We start from the raw sequence: 18098 nt of genomic DNA, 5'->3' as shown, positions 1-18098 counted from the left end.
TGTATGTTAATGATGCCCATGTTAGAGATTATATGTTCCTAATGAATTAGGTTTAAGATCCGTCTAAAAAATGAGTCACGAAGAGAGGGCGCATATCTATATATGAGTTCGCAGACTCATAAAAAGCATGCTTGTAGTGATCATTCAATGTGTCGGCCAACTTAAAAATCATTTTTGAAATCCCTTTCACAAAGGAACAGGCGTGACTATGATATTCATACACCATGTATGCCATTCTCTATAAAAAACAAACTATAATCCACTTCCTAGTGAAAGAGCTATCTGAGAGATTTTTCTCTACATAAAATTTGGATTTCCACTTATGGTTTGTCATATAATTATTCTCTAAAAAAACCTGAATTTTCAATTCTTCAACACTTAAATCTCACACTTCAAAAAATTGAACAGTCATTATTCAATCTTAAGAAGTTATTTTTTTCAGGTATATACAGAGTGAGATCTGAGTTTTTTATTTTTTTGTGAAGTCACTAGCTAGTATAATGATGAAAATATTCCTAGGATTTTACCCGAGAGAGTAAATGAACAGTATACCTACTCGAATTTTATGCTCTTTCCCCCTAGTGCAGAAAAGAATGGGTAGAGGCATGAGCTTTAATAGTTAGCTCCTAGCATGGGACAAATGCTTTTCTAAATGAACTGAGGAACTCCATTGATGCTTTCTGTCTTCCTCAAAATATTCGTTGCTTTCCCAAAAGAACTAAATTTTATATTCCCATACTTTTCTATGTTTCCCTCATTTTCACAAACAAATGGAGCAGGAAATCCTCACAGTAAATACCATTTGAGGGATTACTATTTGCCATCCTTCCCCACTTTCACCAAAAAAGTAAAAAAGTTGCCAAGATCAACTTAGTCATACAAACTCTCAATTTTTCAGATTGGAACCAACTGGAATCCCCTCATTAACAACCAAAGCCATTTACAAATCACCAAAATGCCCCTAACAATATGGAATAAACAACACCTAAACTAAAAGTAAGGAATACTACCTCCCAACTTTTGACCTTCTACTGACCAAAGATGAACTACTGAGATTCCTTTCACTACAAACTCCGTCTTTTGCTTCATCATCGAATTTTGAGATGCTTTCCTCGATCACTTTGGCTATCTTTGGTTTATTATAACTTGCAGACTGAAGTCTCTCACTACCCACTTCAATGGAATCTCTCTCTAATATCGTTCGGCTAGGTGATTCTCTCTCCACTATGAATCTATCCATGGCCCCATCAAAATTCATCAGATCAGCCAATGGATCGGCTGGAGTTTGAGAATTCACAGAAACGTGGCTATCCACATCTGAATCCATTAGAGAGATTTCTACCCTTTTGGGACTCTCTCTCACTCTAGGAATTCTGAACATAAGAGAAAATTGGGAAATGCTCAAACCTACAACCCTACCCAAAAGCTTGTAAAATGGAGACTTAGCAGCTGCGCTTCTGATGTCGAAGAAGGTTATCGGTGCTTGACTCCCCAGTTGGATTAGGAAGCGCTTCCATGTCTTGCTGAACCAAAGGCGAGTGAGCCCTTCCTGTCTACAGAGATTGGAGACAGATTAAGAGAATGAACTATTCATAAAGAGTTCTGGAAGTTAATTGTTATCAAGATAACTAGAAAGAACCAAGTGTTACATACATGAGAGACGATAAATCGTCGTGCCATGAACCCCGCGATTAAGCCAATAAGCAAACACATCAAACATATGGCTGCTATGATGGAGATTGAAGCCATACCCAACTCTGGAAATTCATATGAATTTTAAGATTAAAATGTACTATCATATGAATTTTAAGATTAAAATGTACTCAAATAAGTTGGGAATGAGATTTGCATACTAAATTAAACAAGATTTTTCATGGGAAAGTAGTCTTCAAGCCTTCTATGCAGATTTCGTTCCATTTCATGAACAAAAACCATCAAGACAAATACACAAAATGACATGCAAGAAAAGGGAAAAAGAACAAATAACCAAAGACAAATCCACATCACAAAAGTATCAAAAATCGAAAAAGTTATCCTGCCTTTGGTCTGATAGTGTAATACCCAGTTTGCATAAGGGAGGAGATGGTTATTCAAACTTAAATTTGTCCCTCATGCAAACTACGCTCCCCAACATAATACAAAGAAAAAGAATCCACAGATCAATAAAAGAGAGAATAAAGGTCTATAGAGAAAAGCTATGATATAATACTAGTGGAAATATTAGTATCAGTAATCATGAAATATGCCCCAGTTAGTCTTCGTAGGTAAATTAAATGACTAAGACTAATTAGATAATTCTTCTTTATTTAAGTTGCACATGGACTATCTGAAAATGGCTGCAATTATAGCCTGAAATAAAATTATCTCAGATGCATCCATGATTAATATAGCACACACAAACACAAATAACCAGTTTTATTAATTTAATGAAGGTGATTTATAAGGTAACATCATACCAGCATTTTTGTAGCTTCTTTGGATCAATGAGTAACCAAATAAGGGTTATCCCTCCGCAAGAAATAGAAGTATAATCACATATCTAGATGAACTCCCAACGTAATGTGTCCTGTTCTTGCAAGGGAGGGGAAGCACGGCCCCTTGTTACGATAATATAGGACCATGCATGTGTGAAAGAAAAACCAATCTCTTCAAGCTTTGACCTTACCATAGATGCTTCTGTAGTGATTGCAGCAACTTAATTTTCATAGATGATGGAGAAATACCATCTGCTCTTCCAATCTCTCTCTCTCTGTGGAATGTCATGGGGGCGCTGTATAATCTGACATACCAAGTCAAGCACATAGCAGTTTTTCAGTGAGTGAATATGTGATATTAAAGTCCCTTGTTATATTTTGAAGAAGTACGATTCTTCATACGAGTTGTCTACAGAAACTTCTAATTAACCATGCTGTAGGCAACTATGGATTTCAATTCCAATAAGTTTGCTTTCTAGAGGTCAATGGAATATTGAAAGCTCATAACCTAAACCACTTGGCGTATAGGCCACTATGGATTTCAATTCCAATAACTTTGCTTTCTAAAGGTCGATGGAATATTGGAAGTTCATAACCTCAGCCTGTATATTGGCGATAGCAATTACATATCGACCATCAATTTTCACATAATTTTGAGCAAGTTCAACATCTTTTGATGGTTCTGAGGTGATTTTTTTTTTCTTTGAAATAAAATTCAGAGGCAAAACAACACTTTTGGAGCTGTGGTATTGTGTAATCAACATGGCATTTGCAAACTGCACCTCTACTTTTGCTTCAAGTCTGAGCACTGGCTAGCTTGGCATCTTGATGGCTAGCTAAAGTTGGGAACTTGAGAATGTACCGATGTCCATGCCATAATGGATGAGGGAAACCAATCCCAAAGCATTGTTCATAATTTTGGTCATCCCAACAGTAAAACCAACCAACACCAAGTAACCAAACAACTACAAAAGGGCCACAGACCAACTAGAAATATGGTGCCTACTACTGCAATCCTAATGCTTTGGAACCAACAGTCTAATACTCTATCAGATGAACCAGCATCTAAAAGCTCTCTCGTAAAGACAATGAATGATCTGAATTCTTGTCCAAGATTTGGTGAAGTGCAACATAGATGATGTACACACAAATTGACAATTGTGGTGCAGGAAGGGAAACCCAGAGCACAAGATTTATGGGTTGTCAACTAGCATCTGAGCTTTAGGAATTTACTGCAGCAACCACTTTTCAACTATCAGCAGGCACTCAAACTCCAATATACACACTACAAAGCCAAGCAGTTTTCAATATTGAGACACATCCTGAACGATTAACATGGATAAATGAAGAACCAACAGATAAATCAATATCGAATAAAACTCCATACAGACAATTTTTGTAATCCAAGGAGATTTTTTTTGAAAGTAAGGCTCTTCAATTTCTTGAGGTTTCTTTAGACTTCCTCAATAATAGATTGCCCCAGAATTCCCTGAAAGGACAATAAAAAATTGCCAAGCCTCATATTCCAATGTGAATACACCAAAACATTCCAGGATTTCACATCTTGGTAAATTACAAGTGGGTAAGATGAGTGCAAGTTCTCTAAGGACTATGTGGTTTGAAGAGGAGACATAAACCTTTGAGCCTCATAGGTTGTTCCAACTTGGCTAAGAAGAACATCATGGAGGGTTCAACAATGAAAACCCTCTGGTTCAAGTCAAATCCTATAAGTTTAATAAGACAGATTTTCTACATTTTTTGTAATTCCTAAAGGTTTTAATCTTCTTTAATGGAAGGGCCCCAAAAATCTCCTCCATGGCCAGTAAGCTGATCATGCTGGTCCCAAGCCCGCATAAACGAGGAGGGCTATGTTAGATAAGGCAGCCAGCGTAAAACTTTACCACATCTTTTCATAAATCCTGAACATATTAGCCGATCCAAGTAGTTGGGATAAGGCTCAAAAGATGATGATGATGATGAAGGACCAATAGAACCAGGAAATTGTTGTTTGAGGAAACAAGGTTGAATCGGTCATTTATATGAGTGGAGTGCAATAAAATGAAAGGGAAAACTTCACATTTATATCCTATTCTATGTCAAAGGGGTTAGTGTGACCTTTCAAATTTGTCCTTCATTTCTCAACCTATGCCAAAATACTTCTATGGATATGGGTATATCTAATATAAAAATTTTGTTAATCTTCAGAATGCAGTTATTGAACTCATTTTATTGTAAGAATTCCAATATTTTAAAATTTTCCAAAATGTGGAGTATTTCCACACACAAAAAGGAGTAGACAATATATTTTGTTTCTCTTAAACCTTACTCAATATGTACAACAAGAAGAGGAGACTCGACCACTTTTTATATTATTGAGCACATAGTACCCTCTTAAGCTTGGATGTTGTGGGACAAAAACCCTAAAAGAGTGGTGGTAGAAAGCATAAACCTTCCCTTATCTAGGACGCATACTAAAGATATAAAGCTTGCTATCTTACTGTCCAGACTGTGCAGCGACTGTTTGAGGCCAGCAATGACCTTCAACAAATTTTTCCGCATTTAAGCAATTTTTGGTACTTCACTTCAAATTTTACAATCATATATACTGTATGATATTTCATTAGCTTATTAGTGAGTAAAACTCTATTATAGAGCCCATCATGAAAAGATTTGCCGCTTTTTATTTTAACAGATTTTCTGTATCTTCAAAATCACTATTATACTTTGCAGCCCATAGAATCCCCTTGATAATTTTAGGATTCAAAATGTAGAAATGCTGGCACGAAGTTCCCAATTCAACTTGCCATATAAAGCAATGTCCGGTTGTCCCCATGGAGTTGTTTCTTTCAAAGAACTAATAGGTCCTCCGAGGAAGGAATTTTGAACAATCTCTATTTTGTGGGGTTCGACACAAGCAAGGTGACTATCATGATTTGAACCATTATGGATCTTTCAGAAAGACATATAAATGATTATTGATTTCTTCACTAACTGCATCAACAAATTTCCTAGAATGAAGACATTTCAAATTTGCCATCAATATGTTGTCTGAATGCTGGGATTTGTGGAGTGGTCGAATAAAGAACTCAATGGTTGGGCCTAATTTCTCATCGTCCCGAGGTGACCTGATCGGAGGAATCCTCACTCGAACAACCGTGGGGCCCACGCGTGCGTGTGCGTGCGGATAGGAACCAATATAAGAGAGATTTTGGTCGTCGAGAAAGGGCTCGAGCACCTACCTCACCAATTGGGTTTGGGGGCGTGTCAGAGCGACTCTTAGATCACTTAGAAAGCCCTCCGACTGTCCTTACAATGCGGTTTGAAATTCATTCTCTCTGTGTTTTCTACCATCTCTCAGAATTCAACTGTCCTTACAATGTCATTGTTTTCAAACCGATGGAGCCGAATTCGACCATCTCTCTCTTCTATCTCTCTACCCCTCCCGTTCTTCATTCTTCGCCCCTCTACCCCTCTTTATTCACTCTCATTCCGTTTTGTAAGTGATCTAAGAGGGCGAATCGCATTGTAAGGACAGTCGAATTCAGAGATATGGTAGAAAACAAGGGTCAGTTATGGGTTAAGAACTTCAGAGAGATAGAAGAGAGAAATGGTAGAAAACAAGGGGAAGTTTGACCTGAAAAATGGGCACCAAGTAGTTAAAAAGATTAAAAATATGTTGATGAAAAATGGGCAACCTTCTGGCATCACCTCTCCCAAGAGGTATTATCGATTGACACATGAAAGGTACTCGACTTGTGATCGAGATACCCGGAGGATTTAGGAAACGGACACTTGCGAGTTAAACCCATCGCATGAATCGTTTCCGAAGAGCCCCCTGATGTATGATGCATGATGATAATGAATAAAAATAAATGAAGTCCATGCATGCATGAATGATAATGGGTGGTCATGAAAGGAAATGGTAATCTTTAGGAATGTTAAAATCAAATGAAATGGGTGAAAATGTGTGGTAAAGATAAAGGTTAAAAGGTAAAGAAATGATGTAAATTTTTTTGGAAAAAGGGTAGAAGAGTTTTAAGAAGTGAAGGAAGGATGAAAATTTATGAAAGAGAGTTTTGTATTTTCTAGAAATAGAGTGATGGCTTTATGATAGAGAACTTCAAGAAATATAGAGGGAGAGTGGGTTTCTTAATGAAACGGAATGAGAGTGAATAAAGAGAGGGGTAGAGGAGCGAAGAATGAAGAAGGGGAGGGTTAGAGAGACAGAGAGAAAGAGGGAGAGAAAGAGAAATGGGGGCAGCAACCCCGTAAGGGCGAGAGAGAGAAGGTAAAAGCAGCTCGGCTGCTGTCCCGTAAGTAAGACAGAGAATGACGAGAGGGAAGGGAAAGAGAGTGAGAGAGAGGGAAAGAGAAAGAGAGGAAAGAGAAAGAAGAAAAGGGGACAGCAGCCCGCTGCTGTCCATGAAGGAGGGGAGAGAGAGAGAGAGTGACGAGAGAGAAATATGCAAAGGGAAAGCGAAGGAGAGAGATAGTTGGGGCTGTAGGCCTAAGTGGGATAGGAGAGAGAGTGAGGGAGAGAGAGTTAGAGAGAGAAGAAAGAGGAAGAGATGAACGAGAGAGACAAAAGGGGGTAGCCCCCTATTGCTGCCCATGAGAGAGAGAGAGAGATTTGCGGGGGAAGGCCACAAGCTCAAATGAGAGAGCTGCAGCTCGTGAGAGAGAGAGAGAAAAGGGAGAGAGAGTGAGAGAGAGGGAGTGAGAGAGCAAAGAGAGGAAGAGAAGAATGAGAGAGAGAATAGGGGGCGGCAGGTGCTGCTGCCCTTGAGAGAGAGATACCTGCGGGGTAAGGCCACAGGTCCGAATGGGAGAGGAGAGAGAGATTGCGAGAGAGAGTGAAAGAGAGATCTAAAGGAGAGTGAAAGAGAGATCTGAAGGAGAGAGAAAGAGTGACAAGGGAGGGAGAGAGATTTGGAGAGAGCAACGAGAGTGACGAGGGAGAGAGAGAGAGATTTGGAGAGAGCAAAGAGAGTGACGAGGGAGAGAGATAAAGATTTGGACAGATAAAGAGGGGGTGATGAGGAAGAGAGTGAGTGAGAGAGAGGGAGTGAGCAGTGTTCAAAAAAGCGGATCGCCCAGTGCCTAGGCGGTCAAGAAGGCTTGGGCGCATCGCCTAGGCCTAGGCGGCCAAACTGGGCTGCAATCCCTGGGCGGCCGCCTAGGCAGTACGGAACCCACCTAGGCGGGGAGCCCAAGGCTTACGCCCCGCCTAGGGTCGGATTTTTTTTTTTTTTCATTGTGTTGATTTTTTTGAAATATAAAGGGTTTGAATGAAGGGTTTTAGGTTCATTTCAAACCTAAACCCACAAGAACCCACTTTAGAAAGAAATAAACCTCAAGAAAACTAAATTTCGTGACTGTCATTGAATCGAAGTGTTTATCAAAGTTACAGAAAACGGATCCAAACATCACCCAGGTAGATTTGATTTAGTTTTTGAGTTTTATAATCCTATTAGAGGGTGTTTTTTATTATTTTAACACCATAAAACATCTTAGAGGTGGGAGTTTGGAGTTTGGAGTTTGAGCAATCAAAGTAAGTGCAAAAATTTATTTTTTAGATTGCTTGTTTTATTTTGAGATGTCTTCTCCAGGATCTAGTCGAAGTGGAGATCCGGGTTGGAAATATGGATATAACCCCAATCCAAATGACAAAAATTGTATTAGATGCAATTTTTGTGAAAAAGATACGAAATGGGGCATAAACCGGTTTAAAAAGCATCTTGGCAGTATTAAGGGGGATATTATCCCTTGTAAAAATTCCTGAAGTTATCAAAGACGAGATTAAGCAATATATGAGTTATGTACAACAAAAACAGGAATAGGTCTATTTTTGCTACTTCTAGAAGAAGTGATCTAGGTTGGAAGTATGGTCATAACCCAAAAGCAAACGATAAAAATTATATAAGATGTAATTTTTGTGCAAAAAGATACCAATGGGGATGTTAACCGATTCAAGAAACATCATGCCGGTATTAAAAGGAATGTTGCTTCTCATAAAAAGGTTCCTGAAGCTATTTAAGATGAGATTAAACAACTTCTGAATTTAAAAAAACCAGAAACTAATGAAAATGAGCTTTGTTCTATGGAAATATCTTCTCCAGGTTGTTCTAAAAGTGGTGATCCGGGTTGGAAGTATGGTTATAACCTGAATCTGAATGACAAAAATCATATTAAATGTAATTATTGTAGAAAGGATACTAATGGGGGCATTTACCGGTTTAAAAAACACCTTGTCAGTATTAAGGGGGATGTTGCCCTGTGTAAAAATGTTCTTGAAACTACCAGGGAGAAAATTATACAATATTTGTGTTCATGGAAGCACAAAAAGATAGAAAGTGTAGAGCAGCCAAGACTCCTAGGGCCTCATCTGCACATACTAGTAAGAGGGAGGTAGAAGAACAAGAGGAAGAAATAGATTCAGAAGAAACTGAGGAGGGCGAGCGTTATATTGAAGAGGGAGATGACTCTGGTGATGTGGCCTCAATTCCGGTGCATATTATGAAGCTTACCCTATTCCTTCTGATGGTGATGATGACTGTGAGTGTTGATTGTTGACTCGTGTACTAAACTGTATATTTTTTAAATTTCTATAGATTTTCGTTTTCTTATTTTTAGTTTAGTTTTAGTTTCTAGTTTCTAGTTCTACTATTTAACTTTTGTGTGTAGAGTCTACAGTGTATCAGACTATCAGTGTATGCTTGTATGGTTTTACTGTTTTAACATTGTATGGAAATACGGATTATGGCCTTATGGATTATCAAAATTCTCTTCTCGACTTCTATTTTTTTTTTTTAACTAGGATTATGGCCATTTCTTCTTTAAAAATCTCCATCTTGAAGCTTTGATCTCATGAAAACTTTACCTCGAAACATTCACCTTCGTATCACAGTGGCAATGGTTCCGTTTTTAAGACGATCCGATGTCAGGATCTCAAGATACGGCCATTTGATAAAGAAATGTCTTCTTCTTTGCAACACGAGTTTTCAAGCCCACCTTCTCTCTTCAATTTCTCTCAATCCGCTCATCATCTCGAGTCGAGACTTATGTCAAAATGTGCGTGTCGATGAGACGCACCACACCCTGAAAATTTGGGCTCAATTGGGTTTGAGATGAGGGAGATATGGCCCTAGCAATTTCAATCCAGAGTTTAAAGGGTGCAATTTCCAAAAATGGAAACTGGTTCATTGAAGCCGCACGGGAATAGTGCAAAACCTACCTATTTTGGGTAAGTTAGGCATAAGGGGGTCTAGAAGCATCCAAATAACTGAAAATTGGTATCCAGGGGTTTTCGGACCTTCTGAATCCAATGGAAGTGGTCTGGTGCTCATTTGAGGTGTAAAAATTAGAGCTCTAATTATGAAGTATTTTTCATCATGATAAGAACTGGATTTCCGATCCGGATTTCGACCTGACGTGCTTTAAACTTGTCGGATTGCGCTGAAATTTGGCGTGGATTCCTTAGGAGTGAGTTACCACCTTCTCATGGAGTTGGAAGCCATTCCGACACTTTCAAAATTTGGCTTATTCTTTCAGTGCTTCCGCAGTCCAGGAGCTTTTTTTGTACTCTCGAACCCGAGTCATGACTGGCTCCTCTTTTATTCACATTGGGATCCAAGTTAGTCAAAAATAACCTATAACACTCAGTACTCTCAATATCAAAATACCAGTAGATAGGTGATGCATGGTGAAATCTAGACACCCTTGAACATGAGGTTGTTGACAGTAAAGCGTGGGTGTTGAGTAGAAGTGCTAACATTTTGTTTTCTATTCCATATGCATGATATGTGTGGGGTGTTTGAAATTATATTAGGGAATTTTTTGCTCGATAATTTGGGGTAAATTCATTAAAAAATTAGGGATAAATTAGGAAGAGAATATTAGTCCTTTTTGGGGGTAAGATTCTCTTTTGTTTATTTCCAACAAATTTTCTATTTTGAGTAAGATGCTTTGAGGGGCTTTAGGCGGCTCTTAACTCTCCAAAACTTGGTTACTTGGTTCTGACTATCTAGAAATATCTAAAGTTAGGGTTGGAGTCTACGAGAAGTCATGTATGTTGATGAAAAGGAAGTGATGAGTTTTGATTTTCCTCTACACAAACACCTATCAGGTGATTTCCACTTTGTATTCTTCTCCTCACTCCTCCCTGATTTGCAGCAATATGGTTATTTATATTTTTCTGATTGTATCAATATGTTTCTCTAAATTAAACCTAGATGTATTATCATGGGCATTCTTTTAATGAACCACTTGTCTTTAGCTTCTTAGTAGAACTTGTGTACTCAAATAGGGGATATGAGGACCAATTTCAAGACTTTCAACAAAAACCGTACTAGAGAATTTGCATCCTAGACATTATATAGAGTTTGTAAGCATGTCTGGCAGCTTGGATTCTATGACATGAAAATGAATCAAGTGCACAAAACTTATGAAAACCACTGCCATCAAGTGACAAATCAATTTACCAGTCTTCCACGATCCTTACACACGAACAGATATCGATCAATTTACCGGCTTGCTAAGTGATCATTTCTCCCCAAATGGGAACAGAAGTGAGTATGAAGCTGAATGAAAAAAAATCTCCCTAGTAATGGAAGCTAACTTCTAAGTGTTTTCCCCCAATGAAAAAAGTATGTGCATAAGCACCTGAAGCAAGACTAAGCAAATACATTTTTATTAAGTCCTACAATGAAACATTTCAGAACTGAAAGCTGGTACACATGTGATGAGATATATTTCTCCAAATATATCAATTAAGAACTCTTCTGCTGATGCTTAAACAACCCTAATAAGGCATAACACAAAACCATATTCTGAGGGCATTCAGCTATCGCCCTTAATCAATATAACAATTTCCAAAGAACAGTCTTATGCATACCTGACTGGGTGGGTTGTGCACAATCCTCTGGCTTCAAATTTATTTGACGCACTAATCTACTGGCCTTATCAGAAACCAGTAGGGAGCACATATTTGGAATGAAGACCAAGTCAAAATCATTAGAAAATGTTGCATTTTGGCCAGGCCCGTCTGCATGACCTGGCTTAGGAGGAGATCCAGAACCTCCAGCTATTGTTGTCACACCTAAAATTCAAAACAATGAAAATGAAGAAAAATTAGGAACAGCTGAATGAATGAGAAATAGAAACAGGACAACTTAGCCCCCACGCTCAAACTTCATGAAAATGAAACTGAACATAGGAGCACAAACCTAATTGTTAGTTGTGTATTATTTCTCAATCTCCACCAAATTTTTAAAAGAAACCAAGAAAACAATACCCATGTGCAACATTTTGTGAATCAAAAGTGATTGAATAACCATAAACTAGAGCTATAGAACACTTCGGCTTTTCCAAGCCTCATCCAAACACCCCTTGTACCAAGGGACTCAACTACCTACCTTTTGCTACCAAGCCACCTACAAACCAACCTCACTTGCATAAACCACTCAAAGATCATGCGTAACAAACAACCATTCACCTCCCCTCACCACAAGGAATAGAATGAGAGAAGTTAACATCCCGGCTAAAGCAACCTATCTAAGTGAAGAAGCCGAACCCTACTTAAACTTCGTAAACTGGATTTTGCTAAAGATCAAGTTAAGAGCTGTGGATATTTGCAACCTTCCTGGATGAAGCTTTCTTCATAATCTAGTATATAACATACCAGATACTTTTGGTGCATGTGATATGGTGCACCATTGGGGATAGATGAGGAGAACCATTCTTTGTTATGACAGACATTCACCCAGGTACATTTAAATCTCCACAGTCCATCATTGGGGATAGATGGCATATGTTTCTCAAAGTACCATATAGCAATCTATGATCGAATTTGCATTAGTATTTCATTAAGAATAATGCTAGACTACTTACACCTCCTCTTTCACACCCTTTAGTCCAAGAGAGCGACAGCCAATTCATTAGAGTTATAGAACACCGGCACATACACAAAACATAAGTTCCACTTTGACACGTATTGTGCAATTGAAAACCATTCTTATTGTAGATTGATTTCAACAAAGAAATAACATATAGTGAAAAAAGAAAAGAAGATGAGAAATAAAATGATTGATCCTTTTCAATGTCACAGATCATAAATTATGGTCATGACTCTTAGTTAAGAGCATAATTATCAAGACCGGACCAACCCGCAGTCTGCCAAATTGTGCCTTGGCCGGTCTAATCTAGAGTAAAAACTTGGTAAGAAAAAAAAAAAGGGAGGTCAAGACCAGTTTTGGCTAGTCCGACAGGCTGGTTTCGAACAGTTCAACTAGCCACACACAATGGACAACTTTTTTCTCTCATATATTTTTATCAACTATTATTTATATATTTCTTTCATAGTTTTAAAATCCGGAAAAAACAGTTAGACCTGCAGTCACATTGGTTTTGACTAAACCAGAATCCGCACTAGTTTTGTGGCCCATGATTCTAATTAAAAAACCTCATAACATTTATTCCAATGGCCGGTCCACTCTTGACAACACTGATTAAGAGACCTCAGACCATTCATTCTTCTTCTCAGGCAGACCTTGAAAAAAAAAAAAGCAGCAAAAACAGAAATTTTGCAGGAAAGTCGTAAAAACAAAAATTTAATACTAAATTTATGCTAAAACAGCTCACCCCACTGGTCCTACTTTAAAGCCATTTGCAGTTTTAAAAATGGGTTTTTCTTATTTCCTCTGGTCCTTTTTCGAGAAATCAAAGAGTCCTTTGGTCCTTTCAAGAAATCACTGTTGACCAATGGAGGAAAAATCCTCAAACCCCCATGACACTTACGGAGAAAAATAAGCAAGAATCCCCCAAAAAAAAAAGACGTTTGCTTTTACTTTCAGATAATCTGACATTAGGACTAGAGTTTCAGATACATGGCCAGAAAAAAAAAAAAACAACAACAACAACAAATGACACTTAACTAGAAAAAATTCCAAAATGAACTATATAATTTCCAGAATAATGACAACAAAACCTAGTGAAATTTCTTGCCACTGAAAGAGCTTGAAATATGTACTAATAAAGAGATACCCTTTTTACTGATCTTCCTAATTGTATTGTCACTCCTCTGTGCAACATAGATGTTCCCAACAGAATCAACCGCAAAGCTTCGTGGGTGGTTGAATTCTGCGGTCCCTAAATCTCCATCAGAGAAACCCTCCTTCCCATCACCAGATAAAAGCCTAACATCACTCTCTGCAATTACAAGGGAGAAAAAATCAAAATCCAGGGAGAATGAAAAATCAAAATCAAGAGAGCAAGAGAAAATGCAAGAAGAATGTCAGGAGAAAAGAAAAGATGGCCTTCTTTAGAGAGAGACTGAGGGGAAAAGGTAAAGAAGGCACCTTTGACAGTGCCTAGGAGAGAGACGGGGTAAATTGGCAAAGTAGGAGCTTTCTCAGAGAGCGGGAGGGAATTGTGGTAAAAATGAGGTTTTAACAGTTGAGAGAGAGAGAGAGAGAAAGAGAGAGAGATTGCTTACCTAGAGAGAGAGGCAGTGCAATGGTAAAGAAGGCGCTTTTAACCGAGTCCAGAAGAACCAAGCCTTGAGGAAGAGGCTGCAAAGAGAAGGGAAAAATTTCGCGATCTTCAATCTTCTTGTTATTGAAGTCTAGCACAGTTTCGACTGTGTATCCCTCCTCAAATATAACCTCAGAGAAACCTGCATAGGAGAGAGCAATGTGAGACAAAAAACCAGATACATAAGTAAAACTAGAGAGAGAGAGATGGGGTGTAAGCTACAAAAGAAGCGTAAAAATTAGGGTAGATAGAGAGAGAAAAACTATTGGGGTGCATGCAACAAAAGGACAGAGAAAGATCAGGAGTAGAGAAGCAAAAATGGCTACTTATCAAAAGAAGAATCAAGAAAAAAAAAAATCGGTTAGAGAGAGAGTGGGTTTTAGAGAGAGAGAGTGAGTTTTAGAGAGAGAATGAGTTTTCTCTTACATGGAATGGCAGTGATAACGAAGAGCAGAGTGAGGAGAGAGAATGGTAGGGAAGAAGCCATGGCCTGCAAGCTTTGCGCGCAGTGGTCACAGAACGAAGGAACTTAGAGACGGTAAACGATGCATTCTTTTTAGAGAGGTGACTTTTTTTGTACGGGGCATTCCCGTTACTTAGCCTTTAAGCGAAGCTGATGACTTTTTTTGTACGGGAGCATTCAAGTTACTTAGCCTTTAAGCGAAGCTAAATTTGTAATTGTGGATTGTTGCATTGTTATTTGAAGGAATTTTGCACAGGACTTAAAAAAGTTTGGCTTTTGGTGGATCAAAGGCAAAGTTTTTCCTTTTTTTTTTTTTTTTTTTTAACGAATCAAAATATTCCAATTAAAACTAGAAATTTATTTTAAAATTTTATTGGAGTTCCATATTTCCTCAAAGCATTTTTTAAAACATATCTATTTCCCATGTCAAAGTTTGTAATTTTACCCCGGGATTACCCTTTTTATTTGTGAATGCTACTAAGAGGAATACCTTCCTTAAATTATTAAGATACGTCAGCTTGTCCAAGGTTTTAATCTTGAACAAGGGCAATATGGATATTTTTAAAATATGATCTATACTATAAGACCATTTATCTTTGATAAATCGAATGACTTGAAATGTCTCATAAAGTTCAAAAAAATAATTATTTGGCCTTTGAGTTTAGTCAAATATATATTCATAATCACCCAATTTAAAATTAAATTCTATTTGTATTTTTTTTCCTTTAAAATATATTTGGAGAATCACTAGCTAAATGAAAATAAAAGACAAAAGAGGGTTATGAAATGTCCATATGACATTATACAAGTAAGGCGCACCTATAAATTTTGTTGAAAGATATAATTTCAATGTTGAAAGTTCATAGTAGCTTGAAAATCCATGTTTAATCCTAATTATGAAATTAAAAACTCTAAAAATAGTGCAAATCCAACAGGTTTATAATGCTTGAAAATCTTAAAAATAGATGGTCTGGATAACTCTTTTTAAAGAGAAAAGTTTATATAAAGCCGAAGCTCTAAATAATCAAATTTGAACGTACCTACAAAACTTTACTAAAAGAGGTTGCTTTGATGCCCAAATATCCTCAAATTAATCATCTTGACATAAGATGAGAAAAAAAGGATTTCAAATTTTAGAAATAATATATACAGTCAATTTTCAAGATTTTCAAGTTTTCATAGATATGTCGATCTGCACTATTTTTAAAGCTTTAAACTTTATCAATAAATATGAAAATATATTTTAAGGCTATCACAAAGATTTATTGTATTGAAACCAAATTTCTCAACACTCTTTGAATCTAATTTGATTGTTTAGAGCCTAAGCTCTATACAAACCGCACTCCTTTTTAAAATACAATAGTTTTATGACTTAATACAATAGTTTTATAACTTCAAATTCATTTTTTTTCTGTACATCGACATATGTTAAAGTCGAGATGATCAATTAAAGTGTTTGAACTTTGGAGTGTTCTTTTTTACTAGATTTTTTAAATTAACTTTATTTTTTTTTTTGGTTGGGATAATTCAGTGGGAAAAACAGCCCCTACTTATTTTTTTCAATAGATTGGGGAGTAACATTTTAAAAATGTTAATTTGAGGGTGTTAGCCGTAAGAGTAGGTATCCCTATGTAGGGATTAGGTGTGGGGATGCTACCACCATGACCACCCCTTTCCTAAATGAACCTTTGTAGTATAAAGTTGCAACCTTGTATAAACCTTTTGCCCTGGACCTCATGGTCCCTCAAATGATACAGGAAATGATTCCGTAAAACATGATAGCGTAATTGTGCAAAGGATGAAGCCTGTTTTTGTAATATGCTCGCTATAAGGGCTAAAGTTGGCGAGACCTGCAAAAGGGACCAAAGTTCTTTTACCGCATATTGCTCTCTCTCTCTCTCTCTCTCTCTCTAAGATTTCTCAGCAGCTATGGATAGCATTCACCTCATCTTACTACCTCTTCTTCTCTTCCTCTCACATTTTCCCCTGGTAATGAAACCAAATCCCGATGCCAAAGCCTTCTCTCTTGCTCTTCAAACCTAATTTCTTACAACCTTCTTATTTTCTTCTTCCTTTTTGTTTTACTGTGCAGGTTACAGAAGCTCAGAAGCCGGTAGCAATGGCGGACTCTCCATTCTCAGATGCTCTCAAAAACCTGCAGAAACAAATTGGGTAACCCCCAAACCCGAACCCCTCCTCCCCATGCTCTCTCTCTATTGTTCTTATTCACACTGTTCATTCTTTCTCACTCTAAGGCATGCCTTTCCCTCACCATCTTTCCCAATGATTCATTTTCTTACATTTGTGCATTTATCTTCACTTACTCTTCAATCTCCTGAGAAGCCCTTAATGCTTTTCTTCCATGGCCACCACTGTTTCAGGTACCAGTTCCAAGACCCCATCCTCCTACAACAAGCCATGACCCATGCTTCATTCTCCATTGAGAACAACAAGGCTCTGCACATCGCTGGTGTCAATTTGATCGAAACAGCCATCACGCTGAAGTATCTGAACCAGAACCGTGACATTGAGGCCAAAGATCTAGCCCTAAAACTCTTGGAGCTCACCACTGAGAAGGCGTGCAAAGAGAGCGGGGTTCGATTAGGATTACAGAAAGTGGTAAGAGTGGCTACTCGTACTGATACATCGACCGCCATTTGTGGAGCTTTTCGAGCTCTCTTTGGAGCAATTGCCCTTGATTCAGGTAAGGCTGATGCTGCGATTGATGTGTTTTCGAAGATCAGTGGAAGTGGGCTGGTTTTTTATCTTTGAGCGACAATGGTTGTGGTTTTGGAGACGGGAGGGTTTCGTTTTTAGGTTTTGTTTTTGGGGGTTTTGTGCTGGTTATGGTGCCATTAGAGAGAGTGATGGTTTTTAGTAGTGGGATTTTTAGCGTCTTGGTGTGTGAATCTCTGATAAGAATGGTTTCATTAATGCTTGTAAAGGGTTCCAATACGGATTGCTTGGGTTCTACGCAGGTAATAGAATGATATAAGTGCCCTTTAGATTTGGATTCGAATTGCTGATCTGGATGGGAAATAATCGAGAGGAATTACTGATGGGATGTAAGGGGGGTAAACACGACGCGACCCGACCTGACTAAGCTTTACGTGCTTTACACAGACGCGGACTTTGGGTTGGGTCCAATTGACTTACCCATTGGACTTGGGTCCAGAAATAAAATTTTAAAAAATTAATTTATACACTATATAGTATAGGGTTTTGTTAGGCTGCACCACCTATAGATCGCGGGCACAATATTTTCAGACACTAAAATACCTTTGAATTGTAATATAAATTTTTTCAAATAGAAACATTTTTCTTTCATTTGGAACTGCAGAATGGACATTTTTATAAAAAACCTAGTGGTATTTTATTAGTAGTTAAAAACAATTAATGTTTTTTATGGATGATGTCGTACATTGTATTAGTGATGTCATTGTCCACTATTATTAGAAAATATTTTTGTTTTTATAAAAAAATTTAGTTTATTCTTAATTGATTATTTAAAATACCTTTAAATAAAAAATTATTATACTATAAAATAAGGGTATCTAAATATCTAAAAATGTTGAGCACTTTAAGGGTTTAGTGGTATAGCTTAATAAAGCTTTATGATATGTGTAAAACTA

General features: G+C 37.6%; 2 protein-coding genes across 3 annotated transcripts; one reads left to right on the top strand and one right to left on the bottom strand.

Moving 5' to 3' along the window:
• Positions 1-816: 816 nt before the first annotated feature.
• On the bottom strand, positions 817-14504 carry LOC18427531 (NHL domain-containing protein). 2 transcript variants are annotated; one of them, XM_006836577.4, is made up of 6 exons: positions 14430-14504; positions 13966-14145; positions 13515-13679; positions 11368-11571; positions 1654-1757; positions 817-1553 (listed from the first exon to the last, which is right to left on the bottom strand). In XM_006836577.4, the coding sequence occupies exons 1-6, from the start codon at positions 14488-14490 to the stop codon at positions 1443-1445; spliced, it is 825 nt and encodes a 274-aa protein (XP_006836640.1). In that variant the 5' UTR covers positions 14491-14504; the 3' UTR covers positions 817-1442. The 2 variants fall into 2 exon arrangements, with proteins under 2 accessions (XP_006836640.1, XP_011620889.2); XM_011622587.3 differs by having other exon boundaries at positions 817-1549.
• A 1820-nt stretch (positions 14505-16324) lies between these two features.
• NFD2 (Ribonuclease III family protein) lies at positions 16325-17485 on the top strand. The gene is made up of 3 exons (XM_006836578.4): positions 16325-16455; positions 16559-16638; positions 16848-17485. The coding sequence occupies exons 1-3, from the start codon at positions 16396-16398 to the stop codon at positions 17236-17238; spliced, it is 531 nt and encodes a 176-aa protein (XP_006836641.1). The 5' UTR covers positions 16325-16395; the 3' UTR covers positions 17239-17485.
• The last annotated feature ends 613 nt before the right edge of the window (positions 17486-18098 follow it).

This window comes from Amborella trichopoda, chromosome 10 (genome assembly GCF_054954075.1).
Source record: "Amborella trichopoda isolate Santa Cruz 75 chromosome 10, AtrichopodaSantaCruz75HAP2 v2.0, whole genome shotgun sequence".
Classification (NCBI taxonomy): Eukaryota; Viridiplantae; Streptophyta; class Magnoliopsida; order Amborellales; family Amborellaceae; genus Amborella; species Amborella trichopoda.
This window is presented reverse-complemented; position numbering and strand designations above follow the sequence as displayed.